Consider the following 23692-nt stretch of genomic DNA (forward strand, 5'->3'; position numbering starts at 1 on the left):
CAGCTGGAAATTCAGTTTTAGCTGCGCCTCCTGGTAACTTTTTTTTTTTTTTTTTTTTGAGACAGAGTCTCACTTTGTTTCCCAGGCTAGAGTGAGTGCCGTGGCGTCAGCCTAGCTCACAGCAACCTCAAACTCCTGGGCTCAAGCAATCCTCCTGCCTCAGCCTCCCGAGTAGCTGGGACTACAGGCATGCACCACCATGCCCGGCTAATTTTTTCTATATATATTAGTTGGCCAATTAATTTCTTTCTATTTTATAGTAGAGACGGGGGTCTCGCTGTTGCTCAGGCTGGTTTCGAACTCCTGACCTCAAGCAATCCGCCCACCTCGGCCTCCCAGAGTGCTAGGATTCCTCCTGGTAACTTTAAATGCGGGATCGTGGAAGGGTTTTAAGCAGGGAGACTACAAGTTCATATTTATATTTTAGGAAGCTCCCAGGATTTGCAGGAAAATAGACTAGAGGGAGACCAAGGGGCAGGGGATGAGGCTCCTCCTACTGTGCAGGCCAGAGGAGTGGGGTCCACACCAGGAATGGGGCATCACATGCTATCTGCCAACCCATCTACCGGCCCCACCTGGGAGGTGGCCTTGGATACATGCCAGGCGATGGGGCCCCGGAGGGCTGCAGACCAGATCAACCGCTCTGCGTGTGAGCCTCTGGCACTGTCTGCTCCCTCCTGGACCCTCAGTATCTTCATCTGCCAAACAGAGGGGTCCGATGGGCAGAGAGATCTGTGAGGGCCCTTCTGCTTCTGCCATCCTGGGGCTGTCTGCCCATCCTCTCTCTGGTGTCTCTGCTTGTCCGGGCCACCATGGTGGAAAGTCCAAACCCGAGGTGTTTGGCTCCAAGGTCACCTTTCTGTGCCTCCTTGCTGTTTCTTCCCTTCTGCCATCACTCTGGCCAATGAATGCGGGAAGGGCCCCACACCTCCTCTCTCCAGCTTCAGGTCCCAGGCCCGTCTGGGAGAAGGGACTCGGCATTTGTGGACGTCCTGTTATGTGGCAAGCTAGGGCCTCTGCACCGCGTGTCTCAGTCCATCCTCACAGCAGCAGCACAGGCAAGTCTTAGGCCATTTCACAGACGAGGGAGCTGAGGCTCAGCAGTCCAGTTGCCCCGGTCACACAGCTGGGCAGGGCCAGGCTCGAGTGGAGTCCAGATCTGGCCGGCGCCAGGGTTCTGCCCTCCCCTGTCTCCAGGAAATGTCCCCGGGAACCCCTAATCCCCCATGTATTCAGTGCTTGGGCTCAGTCAGCAGTCTTCTTGTCCCACTGCAAGCACATGCTGCCCGGCTCTTCCTGAGTTAAGCCAGGGACTAAAATGGGTCAGCGTAATGCTCATCTGCTGGGGCCTTATGGTTTATGAAGCCCTTTCCCACCCCTGCCCGCCCCACGACCCCATGGAGACTCTGCACGGCCCCTCCAGCTCTTGGAGACCGGGGCTTTGCCGCAGCGAGGCCACATCAAATATTAATAGGGCAGCTCCTAGCACTGCTGTGATGTCAATTACTGGGCCACTCGGTGAGGGCTGCGGCTGCCTTTCCAAGGTGAAGCAGTGACCGGAATTAAGCTGGCTCAAATGGCATCCCAGGAGGCCGGCTGTCAGGCCTCAGAGAAGATGCTGCTAATGTAAGGCGTGGCAGGAGTCCAGAAGTTTTCCTCTTCCTCTGATCTCGCCAGCTCGCACAGGCTGCGGAGGCATCCTGATGCTGGCATGATGCATTCAGTCATTTGGCAAGTATTTACGGAGCACCTGCTGTATACCAAGCACAGTGCTAGGCTCTGGAGATACAGCCATGAGCGTGGCAAGGTCTTTGCATTGTGGAGCTCCCTGTCTGTTGGAGGAGAGTGAGAAACCCAGCACTGCAGGTGAGGGCAGGTGCCTACCTTGGCCTGAGCCCAAAGGATCCTTCCAAAGGAAGCCAGGATGATGCTGAAACCTGAAGAAGGAGCCCAAGTTAGGTAGAGAAAGAGGAGGCGTGTTTTAGGCAGAGGGAATAGGTTGGGAGCACAGATCCTTGTTCCACCTGTTCTGAGCCATTTCTCTGCAAGTTAGGGCCCCAGCTCACAGGGTTGCTATGAAGACCAAATGAAGCCATTGCTAGCAATAGTGCAGGGCTGGGTGCATAGTGAGATACGCAAGGAGAACTCAGGGGAAGCTGTTATGAAAATAGCTCTCTGCCTTTATATGGTTCCTTTAAACTGCCAGGATTTCTTCCCCCCATTTGGTAAGCAGAGAAACTGAGGTTCACAGAGGTGACCAGACATGCCCAGGGTTACATGGTAGACCCCCAAGTTGGACACATGACCCTAGGCTCTGACTTGGGCATTTTGCCATACTGTAGCCACAGGCAACCTGAGCAGTTGTTTCAGCTCAGTGAGACACAGAATCCCACTGGTGATCCCAGCATGAGTTCCTTGGCTGCATTTTCAAGGTCAGTCTTGGCTTCCTTTGAGGTAAGGCCTCAGCTGTCTGAGGATAAGCCCAAGGTTGGGCTTTGGGAAGCCTGGACAAGGTCAGGGCTTTGGGAGGGACAAGGCTTTGGGAGGCCAAGGACATGGTTTTGCTGCTAACCTGTGTGACCACGGGAGAATTACTTTCCTTCTCTGAGCCTCATTTCCCTTAGGACCAGCTGAATAACCAGCTGCCATTGTCTGGGTCGCTAATCCTCCTAACAGTGCTGTGGCAAGGGAACTACTTTTAATTCCATATTAAAGATGAGGAACCAGCCCAGGGGGGCAAAGTGACACGCACAAAGCCACACAGTTAGCAAGTGGGGACCAAGATTTGGAGCCAGGCTCATCTGCTGGCAGAGCTGGCCATCAGTCCACCATGCTGTGCCGCCTCTTAGAGTAAGAAAGCCAAAGCTAATTGTCTTCAAGATCTTCACTATGGGTCTGTCATTCTGCGACTCTGAGTTCCCGGTTGCCACAAGCTTTCGGGGCCTAGGCTGATCCTCCAACTGTCCCCATTTAAAGGGGGTGACAACATTGTCACAGTACCAGGTAGGTAGCACCCACTCCCTTCCCCAGGCAGAGCATTACTCCTCCTGGCAACAGCTCAGTCTAGCAAGGACAGCAACATGCCCATTTTATGGAAGAGGAAACTTAAGTTCAGAGAGGTGCAGCAACCTGTCCAGGTTCCCCCAGCTACAGTGGAAGAGCTGAGATCTGAGGCCAGGTCCGCTAACTCCCAATCTTGAGCTCTGAATAATCACAAACAGGTCAGATGCAACCTGGGCGCCCTCCTCCTCCTTTCAGCTCCTTCCTGGCCCCTGCAGTCCTGCCTTCCTCGCCTCTCCTCTCTCCCTTTTCTTATCTTTCACTCAGCTGTCATTTAATCAGTAAGCGGTCACTTGATTTAAAGTTTTCCCACTCCTGGGGTAGAGGAAAAGGAAGAACTTGGCCACTCACAAAGATGGCTTTTGTGCTGGGATTTCTGTAATATGCAGACGGTGTAACCACATTCAATTCAGCAATCGTGGAGCGGTGCCTAGATTCAGGACCCTCAGCCAGGCATCCCAGAGGCTCAGATAATGAATGAAATAGAGGCCCTAGCCTCCGGTGCTCACATTCTGCAAGGGAAATGGCAACTTCCTGGGAAGCGGGAAGCAGGTGGTTTAAGTGACAAAGAGCATTAACTTTACAGTCAGAAAGACCCGGGTTCAAATCCTAACTCTTCTACTAGCTGCATGACCTCGGGTGAGAGGAAGCCTCTCTGAGCTTCCATTGCCTCATCTGTTTAATGGGTATAAAAGGAATAGTTGCTGTGAGGATTAAATGAGATTATACATTACATTAAATGACGTAACACAGTGCTCGACACCCTGTACTGGCCAGTAGCGTCCACCCTACCGATGTCGCTCTCTGCAGATGGCGAGTACCAGTCACAGTAGGAGTAGGTGGAAGGCAAGAGTACTTCTTGTTGCAGAAATTGGGAAGGCTTTTTAGAGGAGGTAAGATTTCAGCTGGATAGTAAAGGATTGAAGAAGCAAGGAATGAGTTGGAGGGATGAGAAAGGACATTCCAGAAACTCACTGACAGAATCAGGGACTTGGTGGCCTACAATGTTCATGGAGTGGGTGATGACCTTGGAATGAGGGGCCTGGGCCAGGTTAGGAAGGGTCAGGTGGAGGAACTTTGATGTCTAAAGGGGGTGAGGTTCCACCTACGACCCCAGGGGCAGCTCAGCGCTGTGTCTGCAGAGGTCAGCCTCCTAGAGCCAGCCTTCCCATGTGGCTTTGTTCCTCCCAGATCCCTTTGTTTCCTGAGTGGGGGCCAGCCTGTCACCGTTTTGTCTCAGCTCAGAAGACAGAAGGCTGTAACAATCTGCTTGCCTCCTACTAACATACTGGGGAGGAAACGATGTTTTTTAGCAGAGTTTCCTGGCAGGGAGCTGTGGGGAAAACTCAGCGACCCTCTCTCTCCCTTATTCCCAGGGTTTGGTTGAAGCAGCAGTTGATGACAGTTATGCTCACAGCTCAGCGACTAAAAGAATGTTCTCAGGCTCTCAGGTCGGGGGCCGCGGTGGAGGAGATGGAGCGGCTCTGGATCCTGGTTCCTGCCCCTCTGCTTTCTCTGCTGCAGTTGGGCAAGACACTCGACCTCCCTGCGACACAGTTTCCTCATCTGTAAGGTGGAAACTATAATACTGACCTTGCCTTAACCAAGAGGGAGGGTATTGACAAACTGCTCCCCCGTGGCCTGCTGTGGAGTAGGGGTTCATGGCCTTCTTCACTCCACGACTTGACATGATCCAAACACTTGGCTTGAAGCATGCCTGTTTTATCCTCTCGGGTTGTCCTGTCATCTTCTGTTCATCTTCCAAGGGTGAAATACCCTAGACTTTCGGAGTGTAGAGGAAAAAAAGGACTTTGTCATCACCAGTGCAGCCTGCCATTTTACAGGTAAGATATCTAAGGCTTAGGCTGGGTGAGGTGGCTCATACCTGTAATCCTGGCACTCTGGGAGGCCAAGGCAGGAGGATCGCTTGAGCTCAGGAGTTTGAGACCAGCCTGAGCAAGAGTGAGACCCCGTCTCTACTAAAAATAGAAAAAATGAGTTGGGCATGGTGGTAAGCACCTGTAGTCCCAGCTACTCAGGAGGCTGAAGCAGGAGGATCGCTTGAGCCCAGGAGTTTGAGGTTGCTGTGAGCTAGGCTGATGCCACAGCACTCTAGCCCAGGCAACAGAGCAAGACTCAGTCTCAAAAAAAAAAAAAAAAAAGAAAAGAAAAGAAAAAAGACATCCTAGGTTTAGAGGTGAAGTAACAGCATTCTCTAGCTTTCCTGGACCACAACAGCCCTCCCACCTGGGCCCACCACGTGGGTGCCATGCAGAAACTTGAGGCAATTATCCAGATGGTTCGAGCCAAAGGATCTAGAAAATTCTCTCTCAGAAACACAAGCTCCCAGACCATCTGCAGAAGCCTCTTTTGCCTTCATTTTCACTGCAATCCCATAGGTGACAGCTTTCCTTCTCCCCCTGGGCCGAGCTCCTTTGAACGAGCTCGAGCTCGAGGGGGGCGAGTGCTGTGAATGGGGCTTTGAGCTCCACCCGCTCACAGATTGCAGCTACCAGGACATTTTTGCACGTCTTAATGCCAAAAGCTGCCTTGGGTGCCTGTCTGCTTCCAAGGCAGGCTCTGAAAGAGCGACAGAAGGCTCTGGATGATCCTGAAATCTGTGTGCTCATTCTGATCTTAGACACAGGGGGAGGGATTTGGGATCAGCAAAAGAACACTGGGGTCAAAGGAAATGACAGAAAATGGGTGTGACTGGGGAAGGCTTTGGATGACTGCAAGCATCTGACCCTTCTGGGGCTCAGTTACTTGTCCGTATAACAGGGATAACAACCTTCCTTCAAGTGATGATTTTTTTTTTAGACAGGGGTCTTGCTATATGGCCCAGCCTGGTTTTGAACTCCTGGGCTCAAGGGATCCTCCCATCTCAGTCTCCCAGGTAGCTGGAATCACAGGCGTGTGCTGCTGCACCTGGCTTCGAGTGCAGACAATTTGATGAGATAATATATGAGGGTAAATTGTTTACCCTCAAGGCAGGCAGAGAGTGATTAATAAACAAGAGCTATTGAACTGCCCAGGTTCACTAAAAAAAAATTAAAAATGAAAAAAAAAAAAAAACAAAAGCTGTTGTTGATGCTATTGTTGGTGGTGTTTATTGTCATTGGCTGGGGATCAGTAAGGTCACCTTGGCAGCAGGCAGCCTACATTGGGGGAAAAAAATTAAAATCCTATCTGTGCAACACTAATTTGTGTGTAGGTAGCCCCTCCAGCTCAAGATGGTAACCATGCCAACAGTGTGAACACTAGAACAATACCAGGTTTTCTTTGTAATATGTCCCTTGCTGTCCAGACTTCTTAGGCAGCTCAGAGTGTCCTGGAGTATCTGAGAAAAAAAACCAAAAACCAGGTCGTGCTTTTTCTGGGTCACCTATTCACTGGGCTCCGGTGGAGGGTTCTATCAAGGCTTTGGAAATCCAGCCCCGCATGAGGAGCAGTCGTGACCACTAGCTCAGAGTGCATTGCAGCGAAGAATTATTACAGCTTCACAGCTGTGATGGCTGGTGCCAGCACCATGCAGGCACAGCACACACGCCTGCTGACCCCCACAACAAACCTAAGACACAGGCATGGTCAGTCCTGGTTATTTTAAAATGAAGATTCTGATTCAGTAGGTCCAGGATGAGACTTGACTCCCTCCCTCCCTCCCTCCTTCCTTCCCTCCCTCCCTCCCTCCCTCCCTTCCTTCCTTGAGACAGGGTCTCACTTTGTCACCCAGGCTGGAGTGCAGTGTCGTAATTCATAGCTCACTGCAGCCTTGAACCCCCCGGGGTTAAGGGATCTTCCCACCTCAGCCTCCCAAGCAGCTGGGACTACAGGCGTAAACCACTGATTCAGCCCCCGTTTGTCCCTTTGTGCAAGTAGCTTCCCCGATGGTACTGAGCTGGTACACTGGCAGAACAGGATTCGAACCTAAGTCCACAACCAAGTTCTTTCTCCCATCACACTACACATCCTAAGGAAGCTAGGGGGCTTTTTGCTGTGTTCCCTGAGCCAGACTCTGTACCAGGTGAAGACACAGATTGGGACCCTGTGCTGGGGACCTGCTCTGAGCCCTGGGGCAACGCATTAACTGTTGGTCTCCTTCATCTTGCTCAGGGTGTGTTTACTGTTGAGACTTAGAAGCCCTGGGAGCAGGGTCTGGGGAGTTTGCAGCTCTCTCCCCAGAGAGCAAAGATGAGTGCTGGTAAGCGTGTGCAGGCTATAGGGTGGGGGGCTTGTATATGCTTTTTACAATTTGAATGACCCCGACAGGGGAGTCACACTTTGAGCCCTTCTTAGCTGACACCCCGGGGCAGTGTGGGACTGGTCAGACTTGGGATTATGCAGACCTGAGCATGAATCCTGGCACTGCCCAAGACCAGCTTGTGATTTTGTTCAAGCCCTGGAACAGGTTGGAAAGCCGTGAGGACAAAAATAAGCAGCCTGGCTGGGCACAGCGGCTCACGCCTGTAATCCCAGCACTTTGAGAGGATGAGGCAGGAAGATCACTTGAGTCCAGGAGCTCTAGACCAGCCTGAGCAACATAGCAAGACCCATCTCTACAAAAAACAAACATAGAAAAAATTAGCCAGGTGTGGTGGTGAGCGCCTCGTAGTCCCAGCTACTTGGGAGGCTGAGCCAGGAGGGTCTCTTGAGCCCAGGAGTTTGAGGTTGCTGTGAGCGAGGCTGATGCCACTGCACTCTAGCCCATGCAACAGAGAAAGATTCTGTCTCAAAAAAACAAAACAAACAAACTCGATTATTCAGAATGTCCCAGTTCTACCTAAATTTTCACTGTTTTGAAATCAATCTCAGTCGAACATGATCAGAAAAGCTGGAAGGGCTCTCAGCCCTCTAAGAGCTGGAAGGAGTTGAGGATGTGTCCCCATCCGGTGCTGGCCCTCCTCCCTACTCTCACCAGAACCCCATCCTCACCAAGGGTGGGTGGGTGATTAATTACTATCCAGCCTGCGCATGCTCTTTGATAATATTCACTAGGGGAAGATCAGCCTGGTTTGTTAACCTGGATTCCATCAGCAAAGGTGACTCCCAAAGCATGGCAAAGCCTGGGGTAGGGACCTCCTCTCAGGCCCACATTCAAATCCTGTTTTGTAGGCACCGAAACGGTGGTCATTTTAGCATCCAAGCAGGAAGAAGAAGGCCTGAGAGGTAGAAGACCTGGTATGGAAGCCCTAGATCTGCTTACTTGCTGAACAAACTAGGGCCAGCCTCCTTCTCCTCTAACCTCAGTTTCCCCTTATGCAGGATAAGGGGTTGGACAGTAGTGACTGTAAGGGTACTGCCAGCTCTGACATTCTAGGATGTGGCTTTCTATACTGCAGTCCTTTAAACCAGTGGTCCCGGCTGGGTGTGGTGGCTCACGCTTATAATCCTAACACTCTGGGAGGCCAAGGCAGGTGGATTGCTCGAGGTCAGGAGTTCAAAACCAGCCCCGTCTCTACTATAAATAGAAAGAAATTAATTGGCCAACTAATATATATAGAAAAAATTAGCCAGGCATGGTGGTGCATGCCTGTAGTCCCAGCTACTCGGGAGGCAGCAGGATTGCTTGAGCCCAGGAGTTTGAGGTTGCTGTGAGCAAGGCCGACACCATGGCACTTACTCTAGCCTTGGCAACAAAGTGAGACTCTGTCTCAAAAAATAAATAAATAAAAATGAGAAACATGCATAAAAAATAAAATAAACCAGCAGTCCCCAGCCTTTTTAGCATCAAGGACCAGTTTAATGGAAGATAATTTTTCCAGGGACAGGGGGTGGCTGGGGTGAGGGGGAGGCGGAGCCCAGGTGATGTGCTGCCTGGTTCCTAACAGGCCACAGACTGGTACTGGGCCATGAGGGGGGGGGTGGGGACCACAGCTTTAAACAATTCTTTAAATCCAATTTTCCAGATGGCAAAACAGGTCCATCTGGAAAAGTCCCAGTCTCCAGTCCCTCCTTTCTCCCTTCTACAGCATCTGACTCTCCAGAGCAAGAGACCTGTCCTGAAATCCGGCTTCCACCACCTCTAGTGGTTCCCCATTACCTAAGGATATAGCCTCAGATCTTCAGCCTGGCATTTGAAATATTCCCGAATCCTGTTTTACCCAACCTCATTTCCCACTGCCAGGCCTCTCTTCTCACCATCCCCAGATTTTGTGTCTGTCTTCACCACCAAGCCTTTACCCATGCTGTTCCCCACCCCGTTATCTTTTCCTGACTCTGACCTCCTTCAAGGGCTAGCTTACCTGCTCTTTTGTATTCAGACCTCACCTCAGAGGCAGGGAATGTGTCTTACTTATCTCCTTCTCTCCAGCCACCCGATGTGTGCAGTACGGCCCAATAAAATTCTCAGCGAGCCCAGGCTCATTCTCCTAAACTGCCCTTGGCATGTTAGACTTCAGACGGGCCCTGTTTTAGTCATTGGGATGTTCCCAGCCTGTCGGGCAGCCCAGCCCAGAGCCTGGCCTGCGGGACCCTCAGCACCCAATGCCAGGACTGGGAGGGCCTTCATGACCAGCCAGTCGGTGGATCCCCCCTTTGCCACAGGAGGAAGTCCAGCTTTGGGCTGAACTGGATTCTGGCCCCACCACTTACAGGCTGCGTAACCTCGCGCAAGTCACTAAACTTGTTTTGCCTCCGGTTCCACATCTGAAAAATGGGAAGACCAGCGGTGCCCCTCCACCGGGCGGAATGTGAGGGTTAGACAGGAAAACGCCCGTGCAGGCCTCGCACTGCGCCGGCTCCTGGGTGTGTCCTGAATGTCACTCGTCCTGGCCGGGCCACCCAGACTCCCCTCTCGGGGAGGCGCAGTCTGCCCAAGGCCACGTCTCAGGGTGGGGGCGCAGCTGTGCAGCGGTGTGTGTGCGCCAGGGGTGCCGCCAAGGGTCCTGCCCAGGGCAGTGCAGGTGCGGCCCGCAGAGCCCATCAGCCCGGCTGAGCTCGAGGTGGGACAGACGGCGGAGGCGGGCCTCCGGCTTCTCCACCCGCAAGGTTTATTTGCTTTTTGGGCCCTTCTCGACGCCAGATCGCTAACGTGGCTGCAGCGGCGCTTTCCAGGGTGGGGCTGTGAGAACGACTGCCTGCGCACCGCCACCACCGCGCCCCTCCTCGGGCCGCGCGGCCCAGCCCGGCTCTCCCCGCTCCCACCTCCACCTCTGCGGCTGGAAAATGCAGCACTCGCAGGGCGCCTGCGCGGCTTTCCGGAGGGGCGGTGGCGGCAGTTATTTATAGTAGGTGACGTCACCTTGAAATAGACCGTTAGGGCCGGCCCGCCCTTCCCCCCTCCCACTCCCGCCGCTCCCCGGCGCCCGGACCGGCCGCTCCCACTGCGCAGGCGTCGTGCCGTCCTCCCATCCCCCCGCGCGGCCGCTCTCCTCCCTCGGCGGCGGCGGCGGCGCGAGCCACAGCGCGCGGGGCGAGCCAGCGAGAGGGCGCGAGCGCGGCGCTGCCTGCAGCCTGCAGCCTGCAGCCTCCGGCCGGCCGGCGAGCCAGTGCGCGTGCGCGGCGGCGGCCTCCGCGGCGACCCGGAGCGGACCGGCGGGCGGGCGAGCGAGCGAGCGGTGCGGGGCGCGAGGCGAGGCCGAGCCGCGAGTGCCATGGGGGACCGGGAGCAGCTGCTGCAGCGGGCGCGGCTGGCCGAGCAGGCGGAGCGCTACGACGACATGGCCTCCGCCATGAAGGCGGTGAGCGCGCCTGGAGCCCGGGAGGGCGGCCGGCGTAGGGGAGGATGGGGCGGCCGGTGGCATCTCCCTCTTGGCCCGGGGCGACCCCGCGACCTGGCTGGGCGCGGCCGCCCCGCCGCATCCCGCGCTTCCCGCGCCCGCCCGGCGCCCCGCCATTTCCTGAGGCTGCGCCGGGGTGGGTCTCGGGAGGGAGCGCGCGGGTCGCGGCGGGCCGGCGGGCGGGCCGGCGGGCGGGGGTCGCCGCGTCCCCGCTCGGAGCCCTGCGTGGGGGAGGGGTGCCCGAGGCGGCGCGAGGGAACCACGTTTTTCCATCTAGACCGTTCTGCCGGACCCGGGGCTCACCCCTTCTCGCCCTCCTCCATTCCCCAACTCGTAATAAAGAATCGCTAGTGAGTGGCGCCCCGTCTCCCCTGGATTTCGCTGCCGCCACCTGAAGTCTGTCATTCTGTTTTGCTCTGGTCCGCCTTCCCACGCCCGGGTCTGGCTTTGTGTGCGAAGACCCTCGTCCTGCAGTCTGGGGCGGACGGCGGCGGGGCGCGGGCCGAGGATGCTGCCGCGCCGTCCGCTGGAGGTTGGGATGCGGCGTGACTGCCCGGCCAGACGAGCCTGTGCGCCTCCGCGCTCCCCAGACCCTCGTAAACGCTCTGCAGCTCGATTTCCGGTAGAGTGTGCCCAGCCACACCCTAGCAAATACGGCGGCGTAGGCACCACCTGCATTTCTGACACTTTGGGTTCCGGTTACCATTTCACTGTCCCTCTCTCCACGGTATTTTACATTTTCTCTAAATGAACATTATTTCTCTCTGCGTCAAGGTCACACAGTGGTGGAGCTACACTGCGGCCACCTACGGTACCTGCTGTGTTCAACCAGTGTACAACCTCCTGAGACCTGGGAGGATCCCCTGGGACTCCCTCTTAGACTAGCTAAAGATTTGGAAAATCTGGGGGTGATATTCAGAAATCTGTATTTCAACCAGCTCTCATAGGCAATTTTTAGCTGGCTTAAGTTTGAGAATTACCCCCCTGGGTTATACCTAACACATCCTTTTGAAGGGATTTGTTAAAAGAAAAACTACAAATACCAAGGCTTTCTAAAATTTTAAGGGTCATATGAAAAACTCGTTTGAGGCCAATATTTAGGGAAGAAAGATACTTGAGTTATCTTCACTGTGGTGTCCTTGTTAACACATTTAACTAGGTCTGTTTGGAAGCCGGCAACAGCAAGGCCCATTTGTTGATTCATTGGTGATCTTGGTTTGAACACTCTGGCGTGCTGTTGTGGTTAAATAGGAGCTTTTCATCCAAACCAGGGAATGGTCTAGGTTTGGGGCCTGAAATTTATGGGGTCCCTCTTTAAAAAAATGAGTCTATAATTTTATAAATTTACAGAAATGGGACTGGCTGTATGACTGTGTTTCTTTGGGGCCCTAAAGTTTAATCTTTTTAAGATAAAGCTGCCTCTGTCCACACAGCAAGTCACACTTAAGTGAGCCTCTTCTCCCCAGTAACTGAGAGGAACTGGGACGATGTAGGGCTGAGGCCTCTGGACATTTTTGTAAGACCCTTGCTAACCAACCCCATGAGTGGAACTTCTGAAGGCTGCAGTGGTAGGAGCCCTTTGGGAAGTAAAGATGGTGAAAAGAAAGAAAGGATGGGGTTTGAATGTGAATTGAGGTTAAGTAAAAATGGCTTGAAGGTACATTCTGGAACTATCAGAAACCTGAGGTTACTGAGATGGGAAATAAAGGAAAGAAGGGAGAGATGTTTCCAGAATGAAATCTAGCTGGAGCAGAGAAGATTGGCTTTCTGGTCTTTGTAGATAGGCTTGAAAATGATTCCCTGCAGCTAGCTTGTGTCCAGCAGATTATCTCTGAGGCATTAAGGTATTATTTTGCAAACTAATGGACCTTTCAGTGTGTTGGGAGTCTATAATGTCTCTATCCGAAATGATTGATGAACATTGAAAATTCAGTCCAAGCTTTAATTATGTCATTGTAGAATTGTAATAAACCATTTCCTCAAGGTAACTGCTTTCAAAAAATACAAACATTTTTTCACCAATATGCCTGTTTATCATGTTAAACATTTTTTTGTCATGTAAATGAAATATATTTATTCCAAGGGACTTAGAAGTCAGTGGTGAACACCCTATATTTTATATGTTAAGTCAGTGTCTGTAGATTAAATTTTTAATGTTATTGGGATAACTCAGTCCCCATTTTATTAATATAAGCCTTAACGAACTTCAGTAACTCTCTGGGTTTACATGAGTATTCTTCAGGGCGGTGGAAAGGCAGGTAAGTAGACTATAGGGAGGGAGCAGGGAACCTGCATTGAGGGTATGTTCTGATGCCACCATTCTATGACCTTGAAATTTAAATCTCTTGGCTTCAGGTCCTCTGAAGTATAAAACCAGTAATGTCGGTGTTACTAACAAGTCAGTTTTCACCTTCAATCTTCTAACTTGTTCTCTGTTTCCTTTATAATTTAAATGGTCACCCAATAAAGTTGCCTGCCTGTAATAATTGATGTTCCTTATTCTACCAGCATCACCTGGAGGACAGTGTTGGTAAGGTTTAAGAAAAATCATGCATATTCGGAACAATGGTGTTGCCTCATCAATTGAGAACTATGATTCGTGCCTCACCCCATAATTTGAAGAGGCAAGAAATCTTTCGGAAATGAACTTATAAAGGAGTATCTTCAGGCTCCCTTTATCTCATACCTAGTAGCTTGCATAGAGTCTAATAATGGGAGGAAACATTGTGAAAGATTCTAGAAGCCAAGTCCTTTGAATGACCTTACACAATTCATAACTTCTGTAAAATGAGTATAACACTATTTTATGAGAACTATGAAATAAACCTATAAAGTAGGTTTAAAATGTTAGTACATTAGACTAAATGATTTAAGGGAGGGAAAATAACCAGATTTCCAGTGAATATTCATGAGTAGACACAATCGAGTCATATCTCTTACTGCCCTGAGTCAACTATTTTATTAAAAAAACATAGGTGGTAATCATGAAGTTAAAAATTGTAAAAATTATCTTGGGGTAACATGGTATTTATTTAGAGACAAGAGTCTCACTCTGTTGCCCAGGTTAAAGTGCCGTGGCGTCAGCCTGGCTCACAGCAACCTCAAACTCCTGGGCTCAAGCGATCCTCCTGCCTCAGCCTCCCTGAGTAGCTGGGACTACAGGCATGCGCCACCATGCCCAGCTAAGTTTTTCTATATATTTTTAGTTAGCCAATTGATTTCTAATTTTAGTAGAGATGGGGGTCTCGCTCTTGCTTAGGCTGGTTTTGAACTCCTGACCTTGAGCGACCCGCCTGCCTCGGCCTCCCAGAGTGCTAGGATTACAGGCGTGAGCCACTGTGCCCGGGCCCGCATGGTATGTTTTAACACTGATGCCCAGTTGATGACAACGTTGACAGAAGACAGGGAGAAATATATTTGAAGGACTTGAAGAATATCTATGGAAATCTTAAGTGCAGGAAACAAACCTGCAGTTTAAGGAAACAGGAGTTGGAGAGGAAGAGGCACTTGGCCCAACCAGTGGTAGAAGGCTCTTCCGACAGCTGTGAGATTATGGAACTGGGGACGTGAGCAGGTGCTATGTAAGAGGAGAGCAGGACTGAGTGGCTAAGGGTGAGACAGACTCCGATAGTGACGGGTGATCTGAGGTGTACCCAAGTTGTGGGCAGTATGAAATCTCTAGAGCCACATTGGTACTACGGCTTGAAATCTATAAAAACAAGGAAACCCTGTTTCCCACTAACTGGTCATTTGAAATGTAATTATCTCAGGCATTTATTGGCTGAGGAAGGAGGATAGCCTTCCTTCTGGATTACTGTAATAGTCTGAATTAAAGGTACTTCAGGTGGCAAACAGCTCAAAGAGCTTTGTTGCACTGAAGTGGGAATTGTGGCGCTCCTCTGGGTTCGGGTTCCTGAATTGTCCCCAGAAGAGCTTCTCCCACAGTCAAGGACTGACTTCCTTAAAAAGAAACCAAAAATGTGTGTTCTCTTGGTCTTGGGTTTTATCTTAGTGGTGGACTTTAGTGTCACACTTACCTGGAAATATGGTTTGGATGTATTTTTCCTGTTATATTCAGAAAGTTTATGGAAGTTTTCATTTTACTTGTTAGGCAGTAAGTAAATGGTAGCTGTCATTCATATGTACATTCTTGTTTAATCTTTTTTTTAAATTAAGAAAATTTTACTTTTAATCTCCTAAATGTTCTCCAGGCCTCATGTAATCTTTATAACAATTCTGGATAGGCACTGTTATTAACTCCATTTTACAAATGACACTTTTAAAAGAGGTTGATTTTCTCATGGTCAAACAGTTAAGTTGTGAAGCCAAGATTTGAACTCTTGAATTTAGAGCTCTTGCTTTTACCACTGTATAATAAGCCCCATGAGGCTAAGGGATAATATGTCTAGCGTATACTTTGGTATATTAACCACTGTTAACATTGGTGACTAAATTCCAAGCATTTTACACAATGAATTTATGTATTGGACGCAAGTCAGTTTTTTCTGAATAAAAACAACCTACCATTTATGGGTCTTACCACTTACGGGTCTTATGCAGAAAAGCATAAGAGGGAAACTCACAGATCTGGATTTTGCTTGTTTTCCTGATGGTCATAAGGTTTTTTTTAGTTGAACTTGAGTTCCTGCTATTACATTAAATTTTACTTGTGTTTAAGAAATCGTCTGATATCCTTGGCACCAATTGTTTCTCCATATTGCCTTTAGTGACTTATGAGCCTGTGGGCCCTCAAATTTGTCTCTGGGTTGCTGGTAAAATTCCTCCCAAGTGTCCAAGCAGTCAGCTCGCCCTCCACCCCAGCATTTGGTGCTCCTCCCACCCCTATTCCTTGCTGCAGTGACATTCCCTTCTGCAGCGGTGGGTGTGGGCACTTCCAGGATCGGAACCTGGCACGGCTTCTGAAGCCTTCAGTCCTGGTGCCTGCCAGGGACGGTAGCATGCAGTAATGTCATTTGGATAGAGTTGTATTTGATCTCTGCCAATCCCTCAGAAAATGTCCAATTATGTCCAAAGCAAGGCAAAGGCAGTCTCTTTAACTGTACAAGGATAGCTATTTTATTTGACCAGCATTAAGTTTAGAGTGGATATTACCTGAACATTTCTGCTCTGAGCTTGAAGTTCAGCCAATCTTGTGTGGCTCTACAGAACTGCAGCCGCGCCCTGGTGAGGACGAGGGCTTGGCCTGGTCCTGGCTGGGGCTGTTCCTTGCACAGTGACCTGTAGGGAGTGGTCTGGTAGTGGGTGCTTTGCCAGCTTGGGGTCAGGCCGGGCAAGATCCTGGGTGTTAACTTGGAAAAGAGCCAAAAAAACTTTCATCCCTCTAGCTCACTTTTTTTTTTTTTTTTAAACACAAGGTTCTGGCAAAGAAGCTTAAAGATTTTATGATGGGGGATTACTTAATTGTTCGTGAGAATCATTTTCTTCTGTTACAGACTCTTAAAAGGAAGCCAGCTGATGGCACCAAAGTGTGGATAAGGGAAAGGATGAGCCAGTAGTGTGTGTGTAGGATTTGCTCAGTATTACTTTTGGTGCTGCTATTTCCCAGATTAAGGACTTTAAATTTTCCTAAATAGTTCCTGTGCTGTTTTTGGCAGTGGATCTATTTTTACTCACAAACACATAGTTTATTGTCTTGTGAGTAGTGGGAGGAGGCCCTTAGGGATTTTTGAGTAAGCAAATGGTGTCATAGGAAGATAAATGAATTAGCAGCAGGACAGTTCATTTGTGACATTTGGTAATGCTGTGTAGTTCTGGAGCAAAGAAAAGTTGTGGAGTGAGCACCCTGGGGTTGGGAGTGGGTGTAGCCAAAGGTTGGGTGGGTAGGTAAATGGCTGGCAGGGAGTGCAGTCCTTAAAAGAAATGGAGAGGAGGGCCTTTATATGTGGGAGGGCTGTGGGTAGGTTAAATGGTGGTGGGGAGGTGGGCAGGGGATCAGGAAGGCATAGGCTGTGAGTAAAGGTGGCAAAATCCCTTAGGTGGGTTGTAGCCATGAAGACTTAGTGCCCAGAGTTGCAGTGCTGAGGGCTGCTGTGCTGAGGGCTGCTGTGTGTGGCGGAAATGAGTGTTGTAACTGGTGTTGGAGTGGAAAGAAGGTTGAGAACTTGTCTAGCTCTATCTCTAAAATTTTATGTCTTGTCTTTGCTTCATGTCCTAATTGGAAACTATTAGGAGCCAAGTTCAGTGATATTAGTCACAGCTACTTGGGGGACTAATCTCCTGAGCCCAGGAGTTCAAGGCCAGCCTGGGCAATATAGCAAGACCTCATCTCTTAAAAAAAGAAAGAAAGAAAGAAAAATTATTTAGAAACCTATGATTGCAGAGATGCAATAAATCTCATCTCCCTAGATTATGGGGATGATCATCCAGCTGATTTCGTATGTAGCGTGGGTGGAACTAGTAGTGTCTCATGGGCCTTTCCATTACACTGCGCTGCCTCCCAGTGTCTGCTTCTCTTAGTGCTTTGTTAGTTCTCCTGGCTCCTGTATTTTGGTATTGGAAGTGTTTGGAACTGGTTGCTAATGTTCATGGAGGTTATTTTCAGTAAGTATCAGCGATTAAGACTGGTTGTAAATGTTTTGTGTTTTAATGGGCCATTTGATTTCACTTGGGTCTATAATTTTCCAGTCTGGGGAAAACATAGTTTTCTTTAGTTATCTGATCAAGTAATAAAACTATCTTCATTCCATAAGTTTCTTTTGTTAACTGAGTTATAACTATCAGGACTATTAAAAAAATACTATCTTTAAATGTATCCAGTTATTTCCTAGTTAGGCTCTGGCTGGGGTTCTAAGAATAATGTTTACTTGCTTAGTTATGTTAGTCACCCTCAGCTGATGATGATAGTGATTCATTCAGACTGGCAGGCAACCAGATGATTGTTACATAAACACTAATACTCTTAGTAAATGATTTTTCTTTTGAAGGTGTCACTATAAATATTGCCCAGAGCCTTTTTTGGCCATTTACTCTTGATGGAGAAAGGATATGCTTACGTGAGTTCCTGAAACCCACAGATACACCCAAACTTCTTTTATGTTAATAGGGTCAACCTCAGCCTCGTGCCTTAACACAGCTTTTATTGGTGCTCAGGAAAAATGGAATCATACCATGCTGGAGCTGAAGGAGGCCTTCGGGATCATTAGGGCTCATCCTCCTTATTTTGGTTTTGATGTCCAGAAAGATGGTGTTTTAAGGTCACACAGCTAGCCCAGACTAAACTCCAGATGTCTTGGGTTTTAGTAATTACTAAAGGGGTTTATACCGCCCCTTGTATAGACACACTGTATGATACATAAATGGATTTCAGATACATGCTCAATTTTAGTGATATACTCTGGGCAGTTATTAGTATATCTTTGCAATAGTCTTATAAAAGCAGCTTCGTTATGGATATCAGTTCCATTTAATGTCAAGTGGCCTTAGTCTGGTTTAGTGACTACAAGATTTAAGGAGCGCTCCAAATTTTGTTCTTTGCCTCATGCTTTGTTTTGTGGAATATTGCCCTAGATAATCGAGTCATTCTAGAGGATTCACACATTCTGAAATTTGTCAGAGTATTTGGGATGGAATTTTGATTTAGAAAGTTTGCTTCCTTAAGAGACTAAGTTATTAAATATTTACAGAATCTCTTTGTATGTGCAGCAAGGAAATGTGTTTAAATGTTTAACTTTAAATGTTCAGTTCCTTTAATGTTTAAAGGCACTTACTGAATGAGAAAACCAGTGGGGTTACAGGTCTTCAACCAGATTTGGAGGGAGCATGGATTTTGAATTAGTGGTGACTGGGGCAGATCACAGAGGAATGGAGACTACTAATGCAAGTGTGAGGAAGAATGAGAAACCTGGCTTGACTGGAGGGGAGGCAGCCCTCCTGAGGAGTTAGCCAGGACCATACTGAAGAAAGAAGTGGGGTTCGGTTGATCTGAGTAGACAAAGGAGGAGAGACCTTAGCCTTGGGTTAAGGATTTGCAGCAAAATAAGGGTCCTGGGAACAGGGAAATGGGGAAATTAGAAGAGGGAACTGGTGTTTTTACTTTGGGGTTTGGGGTGCAGGAGGCACTCAGACAGTTGCTTGTTTTACTTGGTAAGAACTTCTTGGATTCCTGGATCTCAGGATTGAAAAGACACCAAAAAACAAGTTTTCTGAATTTTACATGTAATGATGATTACACTTGTTGCTTATGTTCTTGAACCAATAACTCCCCAATGAACCTTCATTGTTTGTTTAAAAAAAGTGAAAAAGAATTTCTGGTTCTCCACAGCTCAGTCTTCTGAGACCATTTTAAGCATATGTGTTTGAATATGCTATTGATAACTTTCTCCGTTAAACTTGGCTTTTCCCCTCCATTTGTTGGAGGATCTGTTCTTATAGTTTGATTTAAGTAATACTTTTTTTGTTTAGTATTTTATGGTTTCCTAAAAGTGCTTTACTTTTTTTTTTTCCTGATCCTTTGTAAAATTAAAGGCCTTTACCAGTAGGTCATGTTAAGGAATCCTACTTTGTAGAGGAAGATGCAGCCTCTTTTGAGGGTTTGTGAAATATGCTGGGTCAATTTAGCAAGTCAGTGGCTTTGTTGGGGCCCAGACCAAGGTTTTCTGATTCTAATTCTGTATATTTCCTAAGGTTGCTGAACCAATTACCACAAACTGGGTGGCTTAAAATAACAGAAATGTATTCTCTCATAATTCTGGAGGCTAGAAGTCTGAAATTGAGGTGTTGGCAGGGCCATGCTCCCCCTGAAGGCTCTGGGGAACAATCCTTCCTTGCCTCTCTCTCAGCTTCTAGTGGCTTCTGGCAACCTTTGGTATTCCTTGGCTTGGAGGTGCATAACTCTAGTCTCTGCCTCCATTGTCACATGGTGTTCTGTGTGTGTCTTTGTGTCTGTCTCCAAATTTCAGTTGTCCTTATAAGGACACCAGTTATTGGGTTTAGGACACACCCTATTCCAGTATGTTTGAATCTTAACTAATTACATCTATAAAGACACTGCTTCCAAATAAGGTCATATTCACAGGTACCTTGGGTTAGGACTTCAAAATATATTTCAACCCACAGGAAGGTCTAGTGCTTTCTACTAACTACATAGCTAGTTCACTTGTAGTTGGCATCATGGAAAACTAGGAGAAGTTGCAGCTTATGATATTTAACTCTTTGATCTGAAATAATTGATGCTCCTATCCTTCGTGGCCAGTCTGGGTTTCCTGTCAGGTCACCAGAGTAGAGCTTGTACTGAGTAGCTAAGCTTCCTTTCACCAGCAGCTGGGGCGTTTTAGTGTCCCTAATGCACTGTTCTTCCTTCTGGTTTGGGGGAATATCAGTGGGGTTCCATTTGTAACCACACGGGGCAAAGCTCTGGCCACTATATCGGTGTGATGTTTGATCTCATCTGCGAAGCTCCTGTTCATCTGTTAATATGTATTTGAGGAGTGATTGGTTTTCTTCAGACTATAAAGCTGGAAGTAGAATCTGAAACAACAGAATTCCAGTCTGTCATCTTGGAACATTTGACAAAGGGATTGCACGATCTTGTTCAGAATATCTTTTGCAGAATAGTTGAACCTCAAGATTTTCTTCCCCACCATTATGCACCACGACCTCACAACCTTTCTGTGACTATCCTTTTTTTTTTTTTTTTTTTTTTTGAGACAGTCTCATTCTGTTGCCCTGGCTAGAGTGCTGTGGTGTCAGCCTAGCTCACAGCAACCTCAAACTCCTGGGCTCAAGCAGTCCTGCTGCCTCAGCCTCCCAAGTAGTTGGGACTACAGGCACGTGCCACCAAGCCCAGCTAATTTTTTCTATATATTTTTAGTTGGCCAATTAATTTCTTTCTATTTTTAGTAGAGACAGGGTCTCGCTCTTGCTCAGGCTGGTCTCGAACTCTTGAGCTCAAATGATCAACCCGCCTCGGCCGCACAGAGTGCTAGGATTACAGGCGTGAGCCACCGCGCTGGCCTCCATGACTATCCTTATCCCCATTCCTCTACCAGTAGGAAAGCAGCATCTTTAAGACTTGAATTATGAATTTCTCAAGTCCCTGTCACTTGCTATATGAGCTATACTTATCTCTTCTGTTAGACTATATTCTTCCTTTAGATAGGATCCTTGCCTATGTTGGTTTTGTCCATGAGTGGTGCTTATTCTCCAGTGACTTGTCCATAATCTTATTCTTGAGAAGGATTGTTGATTATGTTGAAGAGAATGTTTCTTTCCAAGATTTTCAGACTTTGCTCTCAATATTTTTCTTTTTGGGGTTTTGCAGGTGACGGAGTTGAATGAACCTCTCTCCAATGAAGATCGCAACCTCCTCTCTGTGGCCTACAAGAATGTGGTTGGTGCCAGGCGATCTTCCTGGAGGGTCATTAGCAGCATTGAGCAGAAAACCATGGCTGATGGAAATGAAAAGAAATTGGAGAAAGTTAAAGCTTACCGGGAGAAGATTGAGAAGGAGCTGGAGACAGTTTGCAACGATGTCCTGGCTCTGCTTGACAAGTTCCTCATCAAGAACTGCAATGATTTCCAGTATGAGAGCAAGGTGTTTTACCTGAAAATGAAAGGCGATTACTATCGCTACTTGGCAGAAGTGGCTTCTGGGGAGAAGAAAAACAGTGTGGTTGAAGCTTCTGAAGCTGCCTACAAGGAAGCCTTTGAAATTAGCAAAGAGCACATGCAGCCGACACATCCCATCCGGCTGGGCCTGGCCCTCAACTTCTCCGTGTTCTACTATGAGATCCAGAATGCACCCGAGCAAGCCTGCCTCTTAGCCAAACAAGCCTTCGATGACGCCATAGCTGAGCTGGACACACTAAACGAGGATTCCTATAAGGACTCCACGCTCATCATGCAATTGCTGCGAGACAACCTCACCCTCTGGACAAGCGACCAGCAGGATGAAGAAGCAGGAGAAGGCAACTGAAGATCCTTCGGGTCCCCCACCCTTCCTTCACCCACCACCCCCATCATCACCGATTCTTCCTTGCCACAATCACTAAATATCTAGTGCTAAACCTATCTGTATTGGCAGCACAGCTACTCAGATCTGCTTTCCTGTCCCTTGGGAAGCAGTTTCAGATAAATCTTCATGGGCATTGCTGGACCGATGGTTGCTTTGAAGCCCACAGGAGCTCCCTTTTTGAATTGTGCACAGAAGTGCGTTCTGAATGAGGCATTTTACTGTGCCTAGTGATCTGTGAGAAATCCAGGTGAAAGTAATGGGGGAGATTAGAAAGGAGAATTAGCCAACACAGGCTGCAGTTGATATTTAAAAGATCCATTTAAAACAAGCCGATAGTGTTTTGTTAAGCAGTACATCTTGTGCATGCAAAAATGAATTCACCCCTCCCACCTCTTTCTTCAGCTAATGGAAAACTGTTAAGGGAAGCTGATACAGACAGACAACTTGCTCCTTTCCGTCAGCTTTATAATAAACTGTTCAACGTGAGGTTTCAGTAGCGCCTTGTTTTGCCTCTTTAAATTATGATGTGCACAAACCTTCTTTTCAATGCAATGCATCTAAAGTTTTGATACTTGTAACTTTTTTTTTTTTTTTTTTTGGTTGCAATTGTTTAAGAATCATGGATTTATTTTTTGTAACTCTTTGGCTATTGTCCTTGTGTATCCTGACAGCGCCATGTGTGTCAGCCCATGTCAATCAAGATGGGTGATTATGAAATGCCAGACTTCTAAAATAAATGTTTTGGAATTCAGTGGGTAAATAAATGCTGCTTTGGGGATATTATCTATGCGTATGGTCTTGATTTTTCCTCTCTCAAGGAGCCATTTAAACCATTTTGAATTCTGGTCTGAGGCTCTCAAACATTGAAGTATTTGTAGTACAGTATTCAAGTTTTCCTGCCCTCTGATTCCATTACATATTTTGCGGTACACACATAAGTCTCATGGGTTTTAAATAGTCTATGAACCCAGTTGAACCCGTAGCCTCTCTGATCCATCTTCTGATAACAAACTGATGCTTATAAATGAGCCTCGTGGAATGAAAGTAATCTTCCTCAGTAGAGCACCTCTGAGAGGCTGTGGTGTGTAACTTGGGTTGGTTGTTTAACCCACCCTGGAATGTTGGTTGATACTTAACACTGAAGGTAAACTGAGTTTGTACATGTCCTCAAATTTTCTTAATATTCTTTCTGTATTAGATATAATAAAATGTTAATTAGGGGCAGAGCCTGGATCCCTGAAGTCATCTTTAGTGATTATTATTAAGAAAACTTTTAAGTATTCTTTAAAATAGGAAAACAGACCCCATTCTGAGTTTTGAAAGAAAAAAAGCCTAACTAACCCCTTAAACACTCCCTAATTTGGTGGACCCCAAGGTGTCCCCGGAGGCCAGCAGCACCAATGGACCATCCGTGAGTGATGTGGTTTCCAGCCCCTCAGTGTTTTTTCACAGCCAGTGTGGAACCTAGGAATGAGTGTGTTAGGCTGACTCGTTCAGGTATCCAGAGGTCTTAAACACTTTATTTTTGACCAAAGCTTGGCACTAGACTAATGAAAATGGCCATGACCTTTTCTGTCTTTGAATTTATATTGTGGAGCATAAAAACCCTTAAGCATGGAAGTTTAACCTATTTTCTCATTCTGAAGTAGAGGTATGACCACCCACAAGCCAATAAATATACTGCTGGTTTCAAGTTGACCTAATTTTAAGCTAAAGTGGTTATTGAGTTTTACTACAATTAGTAGGTCAGGTATTTTAAAACTACAAGTTTTATTTGGCTAAGACTTGGTTTTGATACGCAGGTAGACATAAAAATTGCTCTTGCATTTGAAATGTCCTTCCACAGTTGCTAGAGCACTTGCGTTTTCATAGCCATCTTCTGAAAGATGTCTCTACAGGTGAGGAAGCTGAGGTGCAGCTTTGTGGACCCCTAGAAGTCACA

At 47.8% G+C, this 23692-nt stretch overlaps 2 protein-coding genes across 2 annotated transcripts; one reads left to right on the forward strand and one right to left on the reverse strand.

Moving 5' to 3' along the window:
* Positions 1-1395: 1395 nt before the first annotated feature.
* Positions 1396-6612, reverse strand: YWHAH-AS1 (YWHAH antisense RNA 1). Its single transcript, XM_075996820.1, is given in 5 exon segments — positions 1396-2029; positions 4654-4869; positions 4871-4919; positions 5243-5292; positions 5294-6612. Coding segments are annotated over 5 exon segments (867 nt in total). The 5' UTR covers positions 5416-6612; the 3' UTR covers positions 1396-1599.
* Positions 6613-10397: 3785 nt separating this feature from the next.
* Positions 10398-22533, forward strand: YWHAH (tyrosine 3-monooxygenase/tryptophan 5-monooxygenase activation protein eta). The gene is made up of 2 exons (XM_012764024.2): positions 10398-10739; positions 21058-22533. Exons 1-2 carry the CDS (start codon positions 10653-10655, stop codon positions 21709-21711), a joined length of 741 nt encoding a protein of 246 aa, XP_012619478.1. The 5' UTR covers positions 10398-10652; the 3' UTR covers positions 21712-22533.
* The last annotated feature ends 1159 nt before the right edge of the window (positions 22534-23692 follow it).

The sequence above is a fragment of the Microcebus murinus genome, chromosome 22 (assembly GCF_040939455.1).
Source record: "Microcebus murinus isolate Inina chromosome 22, M.murinus_Inina_mat1.0, whole genome shotgun sequence".
Lineage (NCBI taxonomy): Eukaryota > Metazoa > Chordata > Mammalia > Primates > Cheirogaleidae > Microcebus > Microcebus murinus.